The 20,879-nt window shown below is 35.1% G+C and overlaps 1 protein-coding gene and 1 long non-coding RNA gene across 2 annotated transcripts; both read left to right on the top strand.

Annotated features, from left to right (window-relative positions):
• The first annotated feature begins 6,473 nt into the window (after positions 1-6,473).
• Positions 6,474-16,006, top strand: LOC306857869 (26S proteasome regulatory subunit 8-like). Its single transcript, XM_079398127.1, has 12 exons — positions 6,474-6,553; positions 7,109-7,180; positions 10,897-10,966; positions 11,096-11,193; positions 11,296-11,352; positions 12,337-12,567; positions 12,688-12,814; positions 13,051-13,241; positions 13,935-14,033; positions 14,165-14,275; positions 14,390-14,476; positions 14,966-16,006. Exons 1-12 carry the CDS (start codon positions 6,521-6,523, stop codon positions 15,017-15,019), a joined length of 1,230 nt encoding a protein of 409 aa, XP_079254253.1. The 5' UTR covers positions 6,474-6,520; the 3' UTR covers positions 15,020-16,006.
• Positions 16,007-17,133: 1,127 nt separating this feature from the next.
• On the top strand, positions 17,134-18,555 carry LOC306857873. The gene is made up of 3 exons (XR_013783148.1): positions 17,134-17,268; positions 17,366-17,412; positions 18,422-18,555. It is a non-coding gene; the product is annotated as an uncharacterized lncRNA (long non-coding RNA).
• Positions 18,556-20,879: the final 2,324 nt, after the last annotated feature.

Raw genomic sequence — 20,879 nt, 5'->3', positions numbered from 1 at the left:
GGGCCAATCTGACCAGTAATAACATTAGTTAGAGTTAAAAAAAAATCAGTTGTGACTTGTAAGATAAGAATTGTTACTAGTAACAATTACAATAGATACTAGTGTCTCATAATAAAGTACCAGATGAAAGTAATTTAATGAACAATTAGTATATTAAATATGTACTACTGTGTAATGAAAAGCAATAGTATTTAATTAATAAATAAGAGTATCTAATAAATATTTATATTAGTAATATTTGAAAAGATACCAGTCACTAATGGAATATATATATATATGTATATATATATATATTAGGGCTGTCAATCTATTAAAATATTTAATCACGATTAATCGCATGATTGTCATGAGTTAACTCATGATTAATTGCACATTTCTATTTGTTCTAAATGTACCTTAAATGAATACTTTTCAAGTTTTTAATACTCTAATCAACTTGGGCATAGACAAATATGGATGCTTTATGCAAATGTATGTTTATTATTATTGAAACCCAAGTCAACATAAGAGCATGAAGACTAGACATGTTTCAAAGGCCATAGATGTTTTTCAAAGAAATTGTTCATGTCTAGTAGACACACAAGAAATACCAGGTTCCCATTACTTCTCTTTCTTTGCACTGAGCAACACAAACCTGTTTACATTTTTGCACGACAGGGCAGCTCTTCTTCTGAACATGCAAAATGTACATATATTATTTATTATTACATTTGTTTGCCTCTCTGTGCCCGCATACTGTATTTTGATACAGCTAAATTCTCAATAAAACAGTTTTCATTGATATATTTTACTGTTTCTGTTCTCAACAGAATGAATATGAACTATTGATTGATACGCGACGCATTAAGACTACATAACCAGCTCTCCCTTCCAAGATGTTAATCTGCACAAAAATCCTGACAATCGAGCCGTCGTCTGATGAAATCAAATGCACATAAGATAAAGACAATAGCTGTGCTGTGATTTCAGCTATACTTGCATGTACAATTAGAGAAGCAACATAATATCTGTGTTTAACTGAAAGTGCTGCTCCTCTCCGCCGCTCGCTGAACAGAGCAGATACAGAGAAATGTGCACGCACTGGGAAAGCAAGACCTCACGCTCGCGCAGAAGTACCGGCGAGTCTCAAAAACTAAATAAGGTTTGGGCGCTTTTTTGAAGGGAAAAAAAGTCGCTAAAGGGGTCTGCAATGTCGCTAAGTTGGCAACACTATGAATCTCCAATTCTCCAACTACGGGCTAAGCCAAGGGTCAAACAGAAAATTAACGTGTTAACTTTGACAGCCCTAATATATATATATATATATATATATATATATACATATATATACTAGTCAGAACAGAATAGTTGGTACATGAATGACAGATCCCCATAGAAAAAATAATAATAATTTTAGAATCTTTAAAAAGTTCCAGGTAAGAATGAGTGCTTGTACATAAAGAATGAACACTGCCTTAAGAATAAGCACTAGTATCTAGTAGCCTACCCAATGGAACAGATGCTAGAAGCTATAAAATAAATAGGGTACAACGGGGCTAAAGGTGCAAAAGGTAAAAGGCACCTTTGATATTATTTTCCTCTAAACCACTAGTTGGTACAAAAATGTGGCGTAGCACTTTCTGAAACATCCGCTTTTCAAGATGCACATGCATATTTGGCTGATCCTTGATGCGATTGCAGGAAGCAGCGCAAAGTTGATTCTGTGCTTACTTGGTCTAATATTTTATGTTTTTTTTTTTAAATATTGCAGATTTAAGTAGCAAATGATAATCGCTAAAATGAATGCATATATTTTGAGACAAAGGTCTTCTTAATGATTTTCAGTTTTGTTTAAGACAATTAAAGCAAAAGTTTTTAAATAACAAAAGAATATGTAAAAGTATGGTATTTGGGGTAAAAAGCACCCCTGCTGTTGGGGCTAAAGGTGCAGTAATTAACATTAATAGATGGCTTTTTTTAGTGAAGTGAAGTGACATACTGCCAAGTATGGTGACCCATACTCGGAATTCGTGCTCTGCATTTAACCCATCCATAGTGCACACACACAGCAGTGAACACACACACACACCCTGAACACACACCCGGAGCAGTGGGCAGCCATTTATGCTGTGGCGCCCGGGGAGCAGTTGGGTCTTTGGTGCCTTGCTCAAGGGCACCTTAGTCGTGGTATTGAGGGTGGAGAGAGCGCTGGACATTCACTCCCCCCACCTACAATCCCTGCCGGCCCGAGACTCGAACCCGCAACCTTTGGATTACGAGTCCGACTCTCTAACCATTAGGCCACGACTTCTTTTCCATTTGTTGACATGACATGGTTAGATTCAGATGGTAAATATCATATAGTTGGGTGTCCATATTAGGGATAATCACAATGTTTAGAATGAAACCATCTTTAAAACCATGATATTAATCATATCATATAATAAATCATTTGTTGTTACTACTGCAAATCTTTATTCAATTATTATGGGATCTCCTTCGATGCTTTCAGAATCTTTACTTTTAAAATGATTTTGTTTCTGTATTTTAAAATATATATTTTTTATGAACATATTGTAATGACAGTATATTTATTGAACAAAAATTTTAATTAATTATTTTATTTTTCAAAATAAGCATAAAATAGTACAAACTTTGCTGAAGTGATTGTTTTGAACAAGTATTAACTTAGACATTATTTTAAAAAATTAAACAAAAAAAACATTATTTTAGCTGAAGTATTTGTATCAATACCGTGTTCCTTTTGCCCCGTGCTGGTGAGTCTTTTACCCCATGTGTACCCCCACATTTATTTTAACAAAATTTATTTTCACACAAAATCTGTTACAAACGTATATATTTTTTCGAATTATACATTTTAGGCGCAGTGAACATTTTTTCTTAAGGTGTGCCTTTAGCCCCGTTGTACCCAACTAGTTACATAAAATAGCATGAAAATAGACACTAGTACGTTTCAAGGATTAAATGTTTTTTTTTTATTTATTATTATTAGTAACATTTTTAGTTTGAAAACATACTTTAAGGTACAAAGATATTTGGATTTGAACAATGTGTAAGAACAAGCAACCTATTGCGAGGGATTGAAAGTATCAAACAAACATAAGATATATAAACCAACAAGATAAAATAAATGAAGATAAAGAACAATAACAAATATATAAAATCTAAATAATGAAATACATAGATAATAATAGCAAATAAATAAAAAAAAAACTTAAAAAACAACAACAATTTGTTTACTTTTCGTTTTGACTCAAGTAGGGATTAAGAAACTTCATCTAAACAACGTATCTCTGTTCACAGACGAATCAATGATGTTATTTAAAATCTGGCATGTTTAACTGCTTTTTTGTTTCTTTTTAAATTACACAGGGAATCAGCAAAACTTTTTAATTCAGAACAAAATACTATACAATTGGGTTTGGAGGCTGTAACTTTACACTTGTGAATATGACCTTTTCTAAGCAAGCACAGGATTTTAACAGCATTATTTAAGAGAGCAGAGCCAGTATTACACAACAGAAACAGTACTATTTCTTCTGTAATATCAATGAGGTTATTTAAGGATGTAAAGATCAAAATTGAAATTTCAGTCCAAAATGGTACTGTGAAGGGACATCTAAAAAAAACAAATTAAGCATTGTTTCATTTTACAAAAGAACAAATTACAAAAAGAACATTCTGGGTGGATATCCATAAACTTAGATAAAATAACTTACAGGGGTAAACATTGTGCAGGATTTTAAGATTAATTTCTTTAACCTTGTTTGGTATCACAAAATTATTATGAACAGACCATATGTTACACAAAGATAAAGAAGGATACATCCGTTTCAATGAAAAGAGTGCTTTAGGGGCAATACTGCTTATAGAGATTAATGTTCTTCTGATATGAATATTATTGCACTTTTTATCCAACAAATCAATACCACCTATCATTAAACAGGGAATGTCTTCCTTTACAGAAGAGTACTGTAAAGATGATTTAATAAGCTGTAGAAGTTTAGGCGAAATGCCATTAATTATTCTCAAAAATTATATACGAGTAATATCAATATATATATATATCCTTACAGAATTTTTCATAACTAATCATAGTCCCATCAATGTCTATGAATTTTGAAATAAATATTATATTCTTTTCTATACAGTCTTTATTAAATATCGTCCTGTTTTTATACAGAATATATTGATTACTCCACACAATACATTTGTGAGGTGAAAAATTATGCTTAAAAGACAGTTTCCAAGAATGCAGTGCTTGCTTGTGAAAATCTGATAGCTTGATTGGTAACTTATTACATTTAAAATTACTTTTTACTTTTACTTTTTACTTTTAGTCATTTAGCAGATGCTTTTATCCAAAGCGACTTACAAATAAGAAAAAGTAACTAAAACTAAAAGTTAACACTCTGTAAATACTCTATACACACCCATTTAAAAAAAAGGCCAGAAGCTTTTGAAAAAAGATCCAGTCCTTTCAAAACATTCAGAACCTGGTTTTCATCTTTAAGAAAAAAACATGTGTCATCTGCTAGCTGAGATGTTAAAATAACATTATCACCTATTCTTATACCCTCAACATTGATACAATTTACAGTATAAAGATTCAATAATTCTGCTGCAATTAAGAACAAAATCGGGCAACCTTGTCGAATACCTCTACTAAGTACGAAACGCTTAGATATACCTTCTGCAAGGGAAACACTACTATTTATACCTTTATATATAGTTCTGACCATATTCTTACATTTGAATCCAAATCCAAATTTATCTAAGGCTTTATATATAAGTTCATGTTCAATAGAGTCAAATGCCTTATAGAAGTCTAGGAACAGAATAATGGCACCATCTTCAATAAGATCAGAATAGTCCAACATATCCAATACAAGTCGTATATTATTAGAAATATGTCTACCCTTAATAAAGCCTGATTGTGTTATTGATATAATATCTTCTAGACAGGGTTTGACTCTTTTTGCAAACAAAGAAGTTAACAATTTATAATCAGAATTTAGGAGAGTGATGGGCCGCCAATTTTCAATGTAACGGTTATCTTTATTTGGTTTTGGCAAAAGTGTTATAAGATCTTGTTTCATAGATTCTATTAATTCGCCAGAACTTAAACAGTCTATAAATACAGTGAAAATGAAATCTCTTAAATCCTTCCAAAAAGTTCTATAAATTTCAAATGGCAATCCATCAGGGCCAGGACTTTTATTTAAAGGAGTTTTAGATAAAATACAATCTAAATCTTCTAAAGTTATGGGATTTTCACAACTATTGAAACTGTGGGAAGATATTTTAGGTATAAACGGATCAACGCTATCGAAAAATAATTCACATTCACAATCACTGAAGGATGAGGAGTAAAGGTTTTGATAAAAGTTAGAAATGCATGAATGTATGATTTTGCTGTCAAAAGTAAGGGTGTTATTTACAAAAAAGATTTTGGATTTTTTTTGAGAGACCACGATTTTTCTCCAAATTAAAAAAATAATTGAAATTTTTTTCACCATATTCAAGCCATTTGGCTCTTGATCTTATAAAGGCTCCTCTTGCTCTTTCTATGTAGAGTTTATCAAGATTCTCTTGTAAAGCATGATGATTTTTTAATTCCTCTTCATTAAGCAGTATTTTTTATGAGAAGCTCATTAATTTTACTTAATGTATTATTATGAATTTGTACTCTCTTTTTAGCCTGTTCTTTTCCATATTTAATTGAATAACTTCTACACTCATTTTTTAATAGCTCCCATTTTAAGGATGTAGATATATCAGTCATAACTTTGTATTTTTTAATAATATCTTGTATTGCCACAATATACAGGTCTTGCTCTAAAAAAAGAACAATTCAATTTCCAATATCCTTAATTTCTATTTTTTGTCTTCTTGGCATGTGAAAGGATTTAACAGCATGGTTAAAGGAGCCAGAGAGATTTCACAAGAGTAGATGAATGGAGATAGACAATCTGAAATCAACCACAGGTCAATTCGTATAGACATATCAGATTTGAACCAGGTGAATGAATCAAGTGAAGAAGGGTGAAGAAACCTAAAAGGATCCATTAATTACAAAAATCAGTAATGATAGGGTTAATAATATGACCAGTGGTCCTTGAGGGAAACCTGTCAATATTATTAGGAGCCTCATTGAAATCACCACCCATAATCAAAAAAGATGGGAATTTACCTTTTAATCGTGAGTTCTTGCTATAGGGCTTTATTTGCAGCAGAATTATTGTAACCTTACACATTTCTTAATATAAACAAAGTACCATTAAACTCTATTAAAGTTACAATCCATCTACCCTCAATGGAAAAATGAGATTCCAGAATATTCCTCAAGGATTAAATGTTAAGGCCGCATGCCATACTCTGACTGTGCATTCCTCGCGGTTTAATGTAAGACAGGAAAACTCTCCAGCGTGACGTCGGCGCTAGAGCGCACATGCTTCAGTCGGTATTCTGCCCGAGGAAAACAAAGCGGAAGTAGCGCCACTGACGGGCGGAAGTTTGTATGCTCAAGATGGCGCTGGACGGGATCGATCAAGTAAGTGATATTTTCTATTAAATCGTAAAATATGAACAACACAGTTAGCTTTGCTTTATAAGTCAGAGTCACATATTGCAAACCTGCTAGAATTGAAGCCGTTGGAAATATAAGATCGAATGGCTGACTTTAAGACGCGTTTGCTCGGTTTGAAGCAGAGTTTGCTGTCTCATTGTGTCACACTGATCATAACATGGTGTAACTGGTTATAACATAAAATACGTTTGACGAATGTTGATGATGAATGTTTTGTTATAGCATGCGAAATCACTAATTAGAACAATATAAATATTTTATGTTTTAGGATTAGAGAAGAAATCTCCGATAATCACATCTTTGATCATAACACAGAATCAAAATCTGCTCATAACATCACAACAGAATTTTCTTCTTTAGAAGCATAACATGAGAAATGTCTCATTACTGACCATTGCATGTTAAATGGATCATTTCTAATAAAACGTCATGAATAATCACTTCATTTTAACTGGCATTGACTATTAATAAACCGATTATGTTATTAATATTATTGTTAATAATATATTTTTTTTACAGATGGATATTGAGGACAGTAAAGGAGGATCTGGGCTCCGACAGTATTACCTGTCTAAAATTGAGGATCTTCAGGTAAGAATAGCCATGACGCACAATTTTTATGGAAATACAGGTACATCTTAAAAAATTTGAATATTGTGAAAAAGGTCAATATTTTTTGTCAGTCGTTTCAGAAAGTGAAACCCATATATTATATATACGACTTGAACGAGTTTTATTGTCGTTTTGAACGATCACCCCACACCCGCCCAGAACACCTCTCCACAGAACCATTCACACCTCCAGCAACCCCCCTCTCCCTCACACCTACAATTAAAATCAGCGAAGAAGATGTGAGCCAGGTCTTCAGGAAGAACAAAAGAAGGAAAGCACCAGGCCCAGACGGTGTGTCACCAGCCTGTCTGAAAATCTGTGCTGACCAGCTGGCCCCCATCTTCACACAGATCTTCAACAGATCACTGGAGCTGTGTGAAGTCCCCTCATGCTTCAAACGCTCCACCATCATCCCCGTCCCAAAGAAACCCAAAATTACTGGACTTAATGACTACAGACCCATGGCCCTAACGTCTGTAGCCATGAAATCATCATAGAAACCCTTCAGAATAAACTAATCCAGCTCTCCGTTCCCACCTCGTCTGTCAGTGGATCAACAGCTTCCTGACAGACAGGCAGCAGTTAGTAAAGCTTGGTAAATCCACATCCAGCACTCGGACCATCAGCACTGGAGCTCCTCAGGGCTGCGTACTCTCCCCACTGCGTTCTCCCTCTACACCAACGACTGCACATCTAAAGACCCCTCTGTCAAGCTCCTGAAGTTTGCAGACGACACCACACTGATCGGCCTCATCCAGGATGGTGACGAGTCTGCTTACAGACAGGAGGTTAAGGAGCTGGCTGTCTGGTGCAGTCTTAACAACCTGGAGATCAACACGCTCAAAACTGTGGAGATGATTGTGGACTTCAGGAGAAACCCCCCTGCTCTGCCCCCACTCACCATCATGAACAGCACGGTGACTGCAGTGGAGTCATTCAGATTCCTGGGCACCACCATTTCTCAGGACCTGAAGTGGGATATTCACATAGACTCCATTGTCAGAAAGGCCCAGCAGAGGTTGTACTTTCTTCGCCAGCTGAGGAAGTTCAACCTGCCACAGGAGCTGCTGAAACAGTTCTACTCTGCCATCATTGAATCCATCCTCTGCACTTCAATAACTGTCTGGTTCAGCTCAGCTACCAAATCTGACCTCAGAAGACTAAGGAGGGTGATCCGGACTGCTGAACGAATCATTGGTAAAACCCTCCCCACTCTCCAAGAACTGTACTCATCCAGAGTGAGCCAAAGGCAAAGAGCCCACTCTTGACCCTTCACATCCAGCACACTCCCTCTTTGAACTGTTACCATCTGGTCGATGCTACAGAGCTCTGAGCACCAGAACGACCAGACACAAGAACAGTTTCTTCCCTCAGGCAATCCATCTCATGAACACTCAACAATAAATGTGGAACACACAACTATAATACATTATCCATTCACCATACTCACTTATTATTTTTTTTCTCATTTCTAATTTTCACATACTTGACATGTACATACATAGTTGTCTATATTGTGTTTTTGCTGCTTTGTACATTGCCTATTTGTATATTATTCTTTTATCTGTGTCCGGTCCTGTTGCTGTCTTTCTGTTGCACTGTAGAGCTTTTGTCACTACAACACATTCCTTGTATGTGTAAACATACTTGGCCAATAAAGCTCATTCTGATTCTGATATAGATTCATTACACAATCTATTTCTTGAAATTTTGATGATTATGGCTTACAGATAATGAAACCCAAAATTCAGTGTCTCAGAAAATTAGAATATTACATAAGATCAATAAAAAAAGGATATTTTAAACAGAAATGTCAGGCTTCTGAGAAGTATGTTAATTTCTATGCACTCATGACTTGGTTGGGCCTCCTTTTGCATGAATTACTGCATCAATGTGGCGTGGCGTGGAGGCAATCAGCCTGTGGCGCTGCTCAGGTGTAATGGAAGCCCAGGTTGCTTTGATAGCGGCCTTCAGGTCATCTGCATTGTTGGGTCTGGTGTCTCTCATCTTCCTCTTGACAATACCCCATAGATTCTCTATGGGGTTCAGGTCAGGCGAGTTTGCTGGCCAATCAAGCACAGTAACACCATGGTCATTGAACCAGCTTTTGGTACCTTTGGCAGTGTGGGCAGGTGCCAAGTCCTGTTTGAGAAGTGCTCTAAAATTTCCTGGTAGATGACTGCGTTGACTGTGGACTTCAGAAAACACAGTGGACCAACACCAGCAGATGACATGGCAGCTCAAATCATCACTGACTGTGGAAACTTCACACTGGACCAAGCAACATGGATTCTGTGACTCCCCACTTTTCCTCCAGACTCTGGGACCTTGATTTCCAAATGAAATGCAAAATTTACTTTCATCTGAAAAGAGGACTTTGGATCACTGAGCAACAGTCCAGTTCTTTTTCTCCACAGCCCAGGTAAGACGCTTCTGACGTTGTCTCTGGTTCAGAAGTGGCTTGGTAGCCCTTTTCCTGAAGACGTCTGAGCGTGGTGACTCTTGATGCACTGACTCCAGCTTCAGTCCACTCCTTGTGAAGCTCTCCCAAGTGTTTGAATCAGCTTTGCTTGACAGTATTCTCAAGCTTCCGGTCATCCCTGTTGCTTGTGCACCTTTTCCTACCCAAATTATTCCTTCCAGTCAACTGCCTTTAATATGCTTTGATACAGCACTCTGTAAACAGACGCACCTTTCAGTAATGACCCTCTGTGACTTACCCTCTTTGTCAATGTTCATCTTCTGGATCATTGCCAAGTCAGCAGTCTTCTCCATTATTGTGGTTTCAAAGAACAAGAGATACCGTATTTATACTGTAGGGATGGTCATTAATTGAAACTCAAATGTAAATATTCTAATATTTTGAGATACTGATTTTTGACTTTCATGAGCTGTAAGCTCTAATCATCAAAGTTAAAACAAAAATCTTTTGAAATGTTTTACTTTACATGTAATGAATCTAAAATATATGAAAGTTTCACTTTTTGAAAAAAGTTACAATAAGTTACAACTTTTTCACGATATTAAATTTTTTTTATTTTATTTAATTTAAAAGAATATACGGTTAACTGGATGTAATGTTTTCAGACACTTAATTGCATGATATTTACAATGAAATGAGAATGTTTTATAATTTAAATTTGTATTAAATGTGGGTAATTGAACTTGAGTTTTTTTTGGGGGGGGTTGGCCCACTTAAGTATATCTTTATGTAATTTTGTAATTATATTGTTTTAAAATATGGTTTAAGTGTGCTGCTGAAAGTACTGGCAAGCATTTATGATAAACTAAAATGTACTTCAATGTAATTTCTATTAAAACTTGTATTTAAATATTATTGTAATTGCACGTTTGTAATGATGAAACTGCCATTTAGGACATTTAAAATATAATACCTTTTGGCTTTATATCAAATAAAATTATAATCAAGAACTTTACATGTGCTTTATGTTAGTCAACACATCAAAAAATGTAAGTTCTTTAAAGCACAACCATAAATTTAAAACATTCTTTAAAATCTCTTTAAGCACACTTAAGTGGCCTTTTAAATCATTCATATTTTCTGCAACTAAGTTTTATTAAAAAATATACTTTTAAGATTTGAAATACTCTGCAAATAAACATACAATGCAATTAAGCACACTTCTTTTTCACGTGGGTATGTTATGTCTAAATGTTCCTTTCTCCTTACTTAGTTGACAGTGAATGATAAAAGCCAAAATCTCAGACGTCTACAGGCTCAAAGGAACGAGTTAAACGCCAAGGGTAAAGCCTTTTTAACCAACTTCCACGTGGATGTCACTTTGTGGTGTTCACATGCATATGCCAAATAGAATATGTTAAGAATGTCAACAGTATGACATGACAGGATGTGTTTTGTGCCGTTTCTTTCAGTGCGCCTTCTGCGTGAGGAGCTTCAGTTGCTGCAGGAGCAGGGGTCTTATGTAGGAGAGGTGGTCAGAGCCATGGACAAGAAGAAAGTGCTCGTCAAGGTTTGACAGCCATTATTTCCTGCTTAATTACATGAGCATGATTTGTGTTGGCATGCTGCAGTGCCGTTTTGTTAATCATTTGTTTTTATGCTATGTTTTTAGGTGCATCCTGAAGGAAAGTTTGTGGTGGATGTGGATAAGAACATTGATATAAATGATGTAAGTGTTTTGTATTTTTACTAAGGTTGGTTAAACTGATAATCATGATTATTTTGTATTATGTATTATTAAAAAGTATAATTGCAATTATTAATTATGATTATTCTGATTTGAGAAACTTCTTTTTACTTTTCATCACAATTATTGCACTTTTACGTAAGCATAAATTAAGAGAATGTCAGCTCGTACACGGGGTTTATTTTACCTCATCTATTTTGATATAGATTATTATCATTATTATTATTATTGTATTCTTTTTAATCATATACATAACACAATGTCTACATTGTAAAAAGTGTAAGAAAGTTCTCTCAAAAGATAAAACTGGAAAAATTAAGAAATTTCTCTAAAAAAAACAGAAAATTCATATTAATAATTTAATAACAAATTATTATTAGCATTTTTCTCTTAAAAAAAGACTGTATTGAGGCACATTGAGGTTGCATAAGCATTTATTCAACAACCACAATTGCAAACAATATAGTTGAGAGTCATGAAAAACAATAAAATTGAGATTCATATTTGTATTTCTTACTGTTCATCACTCAGAAGGTTTGCTCGCAGATTTAGTCACTGCAAATAGTGTGTGTTTGTGTGGAAAGTATATATATGCCTGTATGCCCTTTATTTTAGCAGAATATCGCAATTTTGTTTTATTTTTATTGTATTAATTTATTTTTTGCAGTGTAATAAGAGTGCATGTGTATCGTTGTCAAGTTGAGAAGATAAAGTAAAACAAAATGTATTTGGAGAAAAGCTAAAACATAAATATAAAAATATATATATAATAATTATTATAAATTGATATTAGGCAGCCAAAATCTTGATCACAAATCGTGCATCCCTAGTTTTTACAGTCATACATGTTACCTCGGAATTTGAGAGGATGCCGTTTTTGCCTGGTGGCTCATAAAATAGAAAAAAAATCTTCTTTTACCGATATTGTAGATATTTTGTAGTAAATCGAATCCTCATTTCCAACAGGTAACTCCAAATTGCCGTGTAGCACTTCGAAATGATAGTTACACGCTTCACAAAATCCTGCCAAACAAAGTTGACCCACTCGTCTCGCTCATGATGGTTGAAAAAGTGCCAGATTCGACGTATGAGATGATCGGAGGGCTGGACAAACAGATCAAAGAGATCAAGGAAGTGATTGAGCTTCCAGTCAAGCACCCAGAATTGTTTGAGGCTCTAGGAATTGCACAACCCAAGGCAAGTGATGGCATAATTTATTCTTATCAGGTCAATCATGTAAAAGGGTACTACCTTTTCAGTAGTATGTCTGTTGGCCTACCAGATCTGCTTCATATTCTGTGACGTGTTGGTCTGCAGGGTGTGCTGCTGTATGGACCTCCTGGAACAGGAAAGACCCTGTTAGCCAGAGCTGTGGCCCATCACACTGACTGTACCTTCATCAGGGTGTCTGGATCAGAGCTGGTGCAGAAATTCATAGGAGAAGGTTAGTGTGCTTCCAGAAAAATCACACTTTTTTTTTTCAAACCTATATGACTATTTTTCTGTGGAACTCAAAAGGAGATGTTTAGCAGAATGTTCTCACTGCTCGTTTTCTTATTATAAAAGCATATATTGACCAGAGCCTGTCAAGCTCCAAAAAGCTCTGAAATATCTTTTTTTTTTTAACTGTTAACATTTTTAAAAATTTGTCTTGATTTGTTCTTGTTTTGTGTATTCCAGGAGCTCGTATGGTGCGAGAGCTGTTCGTCATGGCCAGGGAACACGCACCCTCCATCATCTTCATGGATGAGATTGACTCCATCGGCTCGTCTCGGCTGGAGGGAGGATCAGGAGGAGACAGTGAGGTGCAGAGAACTATGCTGGAGCTCCTCAACCAGCTGGATGGGTTCGAGGCCACCAAGAACATCAAGGTGAGAAGCAAACATCTGTACCCTATGTGCTGATGCAAACATGAGAAGTTTCTCATCTCTGGTTTTAGAAGTTGGTCGCTTTTTATTGAATTCTTAAAACGCATGGTCAATTTGGCCTTCCGTCAAAATAAAATATCTGTAGTTCAACATTTGAAAAAAATTTGCAACAAAGATCAAATAAATTATTATTATAAATATTTAATTTATCATTTAAAATATAATACAATAATAATAATAATTATTATTATATTGCTATTAAAATATAGTTTAATTTATAATTTAAATGCAAAAAATTAAGCAGCAATTAAAAACAGTTTAATAACAGTTGTTGTTGTTTTTATTAAATGCTCTGAAATTTTGTTTTTAGAATTTAAATAAAACAAATGAATAATAATAATATTATAATTCATGTTTTTGTTGTTGTGTAGTCATACTGAATAGAGAAAACAAAGCATGTTTTTTTTTCACATGCCCTAGCATTATATAAAGCTGTTTGCACCATTTGGTCAAAGGGAATAGTTACCATGTTACATTGCTCATTCAACTGCCTTTTCAGAAATCACCACCAGGGGTGCTGTGACCAATCAAAACTAAACTTCTATTTGTACTATTTCTGTGCTTGGCTCCAGCTGTGCTTTTATAGTTTTCTTTAAGGAGAGTCTGAGTTTACTGGATGTTCTTTTTTTCCCTCAGGTTATTATGGCAACAAACCGTATTGACATTCTGGACTCTGCGCTTCTTCGACCAGGCCGCATTGACAGGAAGATTGAATTTCCCCCTCCCAATGAAGAGGTAGGCTGGAATTGTTACATATTTAGTATCAACTTGATTCTGAAATGCACCCGACTGTATTTGTATGACTCTCTATTATTGAAAGTATAAATACAGGCAGTAACCTCATAGCGTTATGTTGTTCTCCTCAGGCCCGTTTGGACATTCTGAAGATCCACTCCCGGAAGATGAACCTGACACGTGGTATTAACCTGCGCAAGATTGCCGAGCTGATGCCAGGAGCGTCTGGTGCCGAGGTCAAGGTGAGGTCACAGTCTCAGCCGGCATGACGCAGTGCGGCTCATATTTCCAGGCATTTATGGGCGTCTATACACTACGTATTCAACAAGCTGATTTTATTTGTGCTTGTCTGACAGGGTGTCTGCACAGAGGCAGGTATGTACGCCCTGAGAGAGAGGAGAGTCCACGTTACCCAAGAAGATTTCGAAATGGCAGTAGCTAAGGTACTAAAAACATTTTCTTATTTGTGACCCTGGACCAGCAAATAGCAAACAATACATTATATGGGTCAAAATTATACATTTTTCTTTTATGCCAAAAATCATTAGGATATTAAGTAACGTTCATGTTCCATGAAGATACTTTAATTTTCAACCGTAAATATTTCAAAACTTAATTTTTGATTAGTAATATGCATTGCTAAGAACGTCTTTTGGACAACTTTAAAGGCGATTTTTCTCAAGATTTAGATTTTTTGCACCCTCAGAATCCAGATATTCAAATAGCTGTATCTCAACCAAATATTGTCCTATTCTAACAAACCATACGTCAAAGGAAAACTTGTTTATTCAGCTTTCAGAGGATGTATAAATCTCAATTTCAAAAAATTTATTTGAACACCCTTATGATATTCAAACACACCAGTTCTTATTATGGGAAAATACTTGTTTTCAGTGGATATCTCTAATTTGTAATTAATTGTATGTTTACAGGTGATGCAGAAAGACAGTGAGAAGAACATGTCCATCAAGAAACTCTGGAAGTAAACATTACTCAATAATCTGCATTATTTTTTGTCTTTAAGTTGCTTTGTCACCCAAATGTATTCAAAATAAATTGTCTCACTTAGAATGATCTGTTTTTCTTTCCACTTTGTAAAAATAAATAATAGAAATGCACTTACATTAACAAAGGTTGATTGTCACATAGACCTCCACTGCATAAATATATTTTTTAAGACAAAGGACAAGAAACAAAGCACAGAGTCACTGAAATGAAAATAGCCTCTACTGGAATTAGAACGTTTTTGGAAGCATTGTAACTACTTTTCATGATTATGAGTATGCATTTGTCATGATTTAGTTTGTTTTACAACATTACGTTTAAAAGAGCTCTTTCACTTAATTGGTCTGAATTGTTTCATTAGTCCAATGCTAGTTTTATGGTAAAACATTGACTATTTGTTCTAAAATGACATTGCATTTCAATGAGCTCAAAATTGTGTAAACCATTAACACAGATATCAAAACACATTTTAATTTACGCATAGAGCAACAGAAATGTTTTAAAAAGGGGCCATATTGATATTGAATGAATGTCTGCATTGGAAATGAAGTGGAATTGAAAGTCATTGTCAGTGGTGTATGATAAAAATCACAGTGTTTACAAACCCAGCCCGGATGACGGCTGCTAGTAAGTGTCCAGCTCAAAGTCCTCTGCAGAAGTTCCAGTCCCTGTTAGAAAGCACACGTACAGTCTGACTAACTTTGACTTCCACTTCCCTCTGCTTTGGGTCTGATGACGACATAACTGTGAGTATATCGTTTAAATACTACAATGTGAAAACACAGTTTTAAAGAGTTCCTGAAGGGAAAAAATACTTTAGAACAAATAGAAGTTCAGCTGTAAGGAACTTGCTCGAGGTTATATAAAGCACATTATTATGTAGATTTAAGATGCTTGTTAAACAGCATTGATGTCCACGACAACTCATTTATTTAGTTTTTTACATTAAACTGTTAATTTTATAAACCATTCCTCATGTGCACAGTTTGTTCATCAACACAGCAATATAAAATAGAAGCCTTTTGATCAAAAAGGTTTTTGAGATCATGAGAGACACAAATTCAGTCTAAAACACAGTTTTTAAAAACATTTTGATATTTGACAGGAGCCCTCTGTTAAATAATTAACTTTTTACTATATTACTGTACTGTAATTTTATATATATATATATATATATATATTAGTGCTGTCAAACGATTAATTTCATCCAAAAGATATGTTTTTGTTTACATATATGTATGTGTGCTGTTTATTTATTATGTATTTATATAAATACACACACACATGCATGTATATATTTCAGAAAATATATTGTTTATATATTAAATATATAATATAAATTATATGAATATAAATATAGACGTAAATACATGTAAATATTTTCAAAATATATACTTTATGTTTGTGTCTATATACTGTATACATAATAAATATACACAGAACACATATTACGCAAACAAAATCTTTTATTTTGTATGCGATTAATCACGATTAATTGTTTAACAGCACTAATATAATATGAATATTTTAACATTTTTAGCATTTATTTTTGACAATATCAGACCTTCACACATTAAAATTTAATCTAAAGCTGCTTTTTCAATTTTAGGATCCCCCACGCAAAGATTTTTGATTTAAAAAGATTGAAAGATTTGATTTAGGGGGCTGCTAAAAGAGTTTTTTTTTTTTGCAAATTAAGATATTTTAGGAAGGAAAAGCTTTTCTTTTTCTTTACTTTTTTTTTCTTTTATTTTTTAAGAATTTCTGCCTTTTAAAGATTTTTTTTTTTTAAATCTTCAATACACATTTTCTTTGCATGTTGACTTTAAGCCCCACAAACAAAGTTTCTAAATGCATTTTGATTCAGAAATTTAAAAAAAGCCTTACAAAGCAAGTCAAGTCAATATTATTTGTATAGCGCTTTTAGGAGGCAGTCATGGACTAATGGATAGAGAGTTGGACTTGTAACCTGAACGTCGTGGGTTTAAGTCTCCGGTCCAGCAGGGATTGTAGGTGGGTGAGTGAATAACCAACACTCTCCATCCTCAATACCACGACTGAGGTGAGACCCTTGAAACCCCCAACTGCTCTCTGGGTGCTGCAGCATTGGCTGCCCACTGCTCCGGGTGTATGTTCACTACTGTGTGTGCGCTTGGATGGGTTAAATGCAGAGCGCAAATTCCAAGTATGGGTCACCATACTTGGCCACACACCACTTCCCCAACAAAAAGTGAGCTTCAATTCAATTAACTGCATTTTATACAAAGTTAAGGTAACTTGTCTTGATCATTTACAGATGTACATTAATATAGAATTTTTCTCTGCAGAGATTTCTGGCCACTTGAATGGCTGATCATATATTCTACTATATCCAGTAAGTACGACATTCATAAAATCTTAAAAAAGTAATATATTTAAAATACATTTATTTCATACTAAGTAAACTTCAAATCTATTAACATTATTTACTGACATGTCGCTTAAGGCTTACTGATATAAAAATGATAATTAAACTTTCTTTGGAGTACTACTTGTGCACAATGCCCATTTCTTAATATTAAGCCTTAAATGTTTTCTAATATCACTATTGATCAGGATTGTATGATCTTTAAATAACTGTCTTTAAATGCAAAATATTTAAAGTGTACCTAAAGTATACTTGCAATAGTTCCACTTTAGCACAAATATGCTTCAGCGCTACCTCCACACAATTAAAGTGCATTAAGCACAAAATCAGTTGTTTGAATTTAGTTTAGTATAGCAGAAGTACGATTGCAGGGTATTTTTATTACGCACATAAAAATGTAAATGTGTTTGTAGTATAATCAGCATGACATAAATGTATTTGAAATACTAAGTATATTTATTTTTCACTAAGATATGTAATTAATGCGCTGAAGTAAAGGTTGTAATGTTGAATGATGTGCAGGACGTGGCTAACGCCGCTGCTGGTTCTGACTGAGTCTCTGCATACTGAGGTACTGCTGCAAAATCTGCAGTAAAGTCTCAGACACTGACTCAGATCTGAACCTGTCAAACAGCGACCATAGCTATGTGATTCCCAACCCCATTCATATGAGAGAAGAGAGAGATGAACAAGATGAGACAAACTCTCATGATGATTCTGAGTTCACACCACCACCATATGAACAAGTCTGTCCACCACCGTCATATGCAGCGGTACATCTTTCTATCTGAAAAGCTAAACTGGTCTTCGCTTGTCTATTGGCTGATTTGTGGGTACTTTTCAGCAGGTCAGAGTTGCACAGTAGCTCAAACCACCTGTTTAGGACAGCTTCAGCTAGTTTTATCTACAGAATGTATCACTCTATGTGTTGAAAAAAAAGACTTCTAATACTTTTAATTGTTTTGTTTTTTTACAGTCCAGCTTTAAATTAAATATTTCTGATGTTCGAGTGACTCCAGACTCAGAAATTGACACTTCCAGCATGCCACCACCACCGTACAGCCCACCTTTACCTATGATGTCACCATCATCCAGTCATCAACAATAGACACTTCTGAATATATATTTTTGTAGGTGTGATAATACATGTTTTTATGCTCATAACTGAAATTGTGTATGTGAAAGTCCTTACCAAATAGACAGGGCTATTTGGATTTTCCCTGGAACTTGGTACGGTTTTCCAGAATAATCGTTCAGTACTTTAAATATCAGATAAGATGCTGCTTCATATTAATGAGCAAATGAACCTAAGTCTGTCATACTCCGTCTAAGTCTAAGAGCGTAACAGTTTCTACGTCAGAGATAAATCTGATCTTAAGAACAAAAGGTTTACTGCTTTTGTGAACCATGTGAAGAGGAGTGACTGAAGTATCTATGTAAATCCTGAATAACTGAATTACTTAGGGTTAGTAAAATGCTTAAATTGGACTTTCAAAATAAAGTGCAACGAGATAAATATTTGCAAATATTGCTATACATGAAATATGCACTTTTATTGACATGTTTCGACGGTGTTAAGTAGAGCTAATAAAAATAGTAAATGTAGCATCCTATTAAAGCAGGTACACGCTTAAAAATAAAGGTGCTTCACAATGCCACAGAAGAACCTCTTTGTCTAAACGGTTCCATAAAGAACAGAACCTTTAATATCTGAAGAACGTTTCTGTCTCACAAAAGGTTTTTTGTGGCGAAAAGGTTCTTCAGATTATAAAACGTTAAGATAGAGATGGTTCTTTGTGGAACCAAAAATGGTTCTTCTATGGCATCGCTGTGAAGAACCTTTTGAAGCACCTTTATATTTGTATATTTGGATAGATTATTTATTCCAGGACTAAACATCCAGTGCTTTCACCTAATTAGTTATTGCTTTATTTGTGTTAATCATAACTTGAATGTCTGAACATATATATAAAATATTGAATCTTCTGAGTAAATTGTGGATGAATGTGTCTGCTGGATAACATTCTGTTACAGTAATTGAATATGATGATCTTTGATCTTTGTGAAGAACTGACCAATATTTCCTTCTGTTTTTACACTGTTGCATAGCAGTCCCACGCACAAAAGCTCACAGAGACAAAGGAAATAATAGAATACAATAAAAGGAAAAGGTTTTTTGTCTTTAACAAAGCATCTAGTTTTTTAATAAAACTTTTACTATATACAGGTCCTTCTCAATTAGCATATTGTGATAAAGTTCATTATTTTCTGTAATGTACTGATAAACATTAGACTTTCATATATTTTAGATTCATTACAACACAACTGAAGTAGTTCAAGCCTTTTATTGTTTTAATATTGATGATTTTGGCATACAGCTCATGAAAACCCAAAATTCCTATCTAAAAAAATTAGCATATTTCATCCGACCAATAAAAGAAAAGTTTTTTTAATACAAAAAAAAAAGTCAACCTTCAAATAATTATGTTCAGTTATGCACTCAATACTTGGTCGGGAATCCTTTTGCAGAAATGACTGCTTCAATGCGGCGTGGCATGGAGGCAATCAGCCTGTGGCACTGCTGAGGTGTTATGGAGGCCCAGGATGCTTCGATAGCGGCCTTAAGCTCATCCAGAGTGTTGGGTCTTGCGTCTCTCAACTTTCTCTTCACAATATCCCACAGATTCTCTATGGGGTTCAGGTCAGGAGAGTTGGCAGGCCAATTGAGCACAGTAATACCATGGTCAGTAAACCATTTACCAGTGGTTTTGGCACTGTGAGCAGGTGCCAGGTCGTGCTGAAAAATGAAATCTTCATCTCCATAAAGCTTTTCAGCCGATGGAAGCATGAAGTGCTCCAAAATCTCCTGATAGCTAGCTGCATTGACCCTGCCCTTGATAAAACACAGTGGACCAACACCAGCAGCTGACATGGCACCCCAGACCATCACTGACTGTGGGTACTTGACACTGGACTTCAGGCATTTTGGCATTTCCCTCTCCCCAGTCTTCCTCCAGACTCTGGCACCTTGATTTCCGAATGACATGCAAAATTTGCTTTCATCCGAAAAAAGTACTTTGGACCACTGAGCAACAGTCCAGTGCTGCTTCTCTGTAGCCCAGGTCAGGCGCTTCTGCCGCTGTTTCTGGTTCAAAAGTGGCTTGACCTGGGGAATGCGGCACCTGTAGCCCATTTCCTGCACACGCCTGTACACGGTGGCTCTGGATGTTTCTACTCCAGACTCAGTCCACTGCTTCCGCAGGTCCCCCAAGGTCTGGAATCGGTCCTTCTCCACAATCTTCCTCAGGGTCCGGTCACCTCTTCTCGTTGTGCTGCGTTTTCTGCCACACTTTTTCCTTCCCACAGACTTCCCACTGAGGTGCCTTGATACAGCACTCTGGGAACAGCCTATTCGTTCAGAAATTTCTTTCTGT

The sequence above is a fragment of the Barbus barbus genome, assembly GCF_936440315.1.
Source record: "Barbus barbus genome assembly, chromosome: 38".
In the NCBI taxonomy this organism is placed as follows: Eukaryota; Metazoa; Chordata; class Actinopteri; order Cypriniformes; family Cyprinidae; genus Barbus; species Barbus barbus.
This window is presented reverse-complemented; position numbering and strand designations above follow the sequence as displayed.

Coding starts and splice junctions, on each gene's coding strand:
- LOC306857869 (XM_079398127.1), top strand. CDS start 6,521: ATGCTCAAGATGGCGCTGGACGGGATCGATCAA. Junction 6,554..7,108: donor CGCTGGACGGGATCGATCAA/GTAAGTGATATT, acceptor TTTTTTTTACAG/ATGGATATTGAGGACAGTAA. Junction 13,242..13,934: donor AGGCCACCAAGAACATCAAG/GTGAGAAGCAAA, acceptor TTTTTCCCTCAG/GTTATTATGGCAACAAACCG.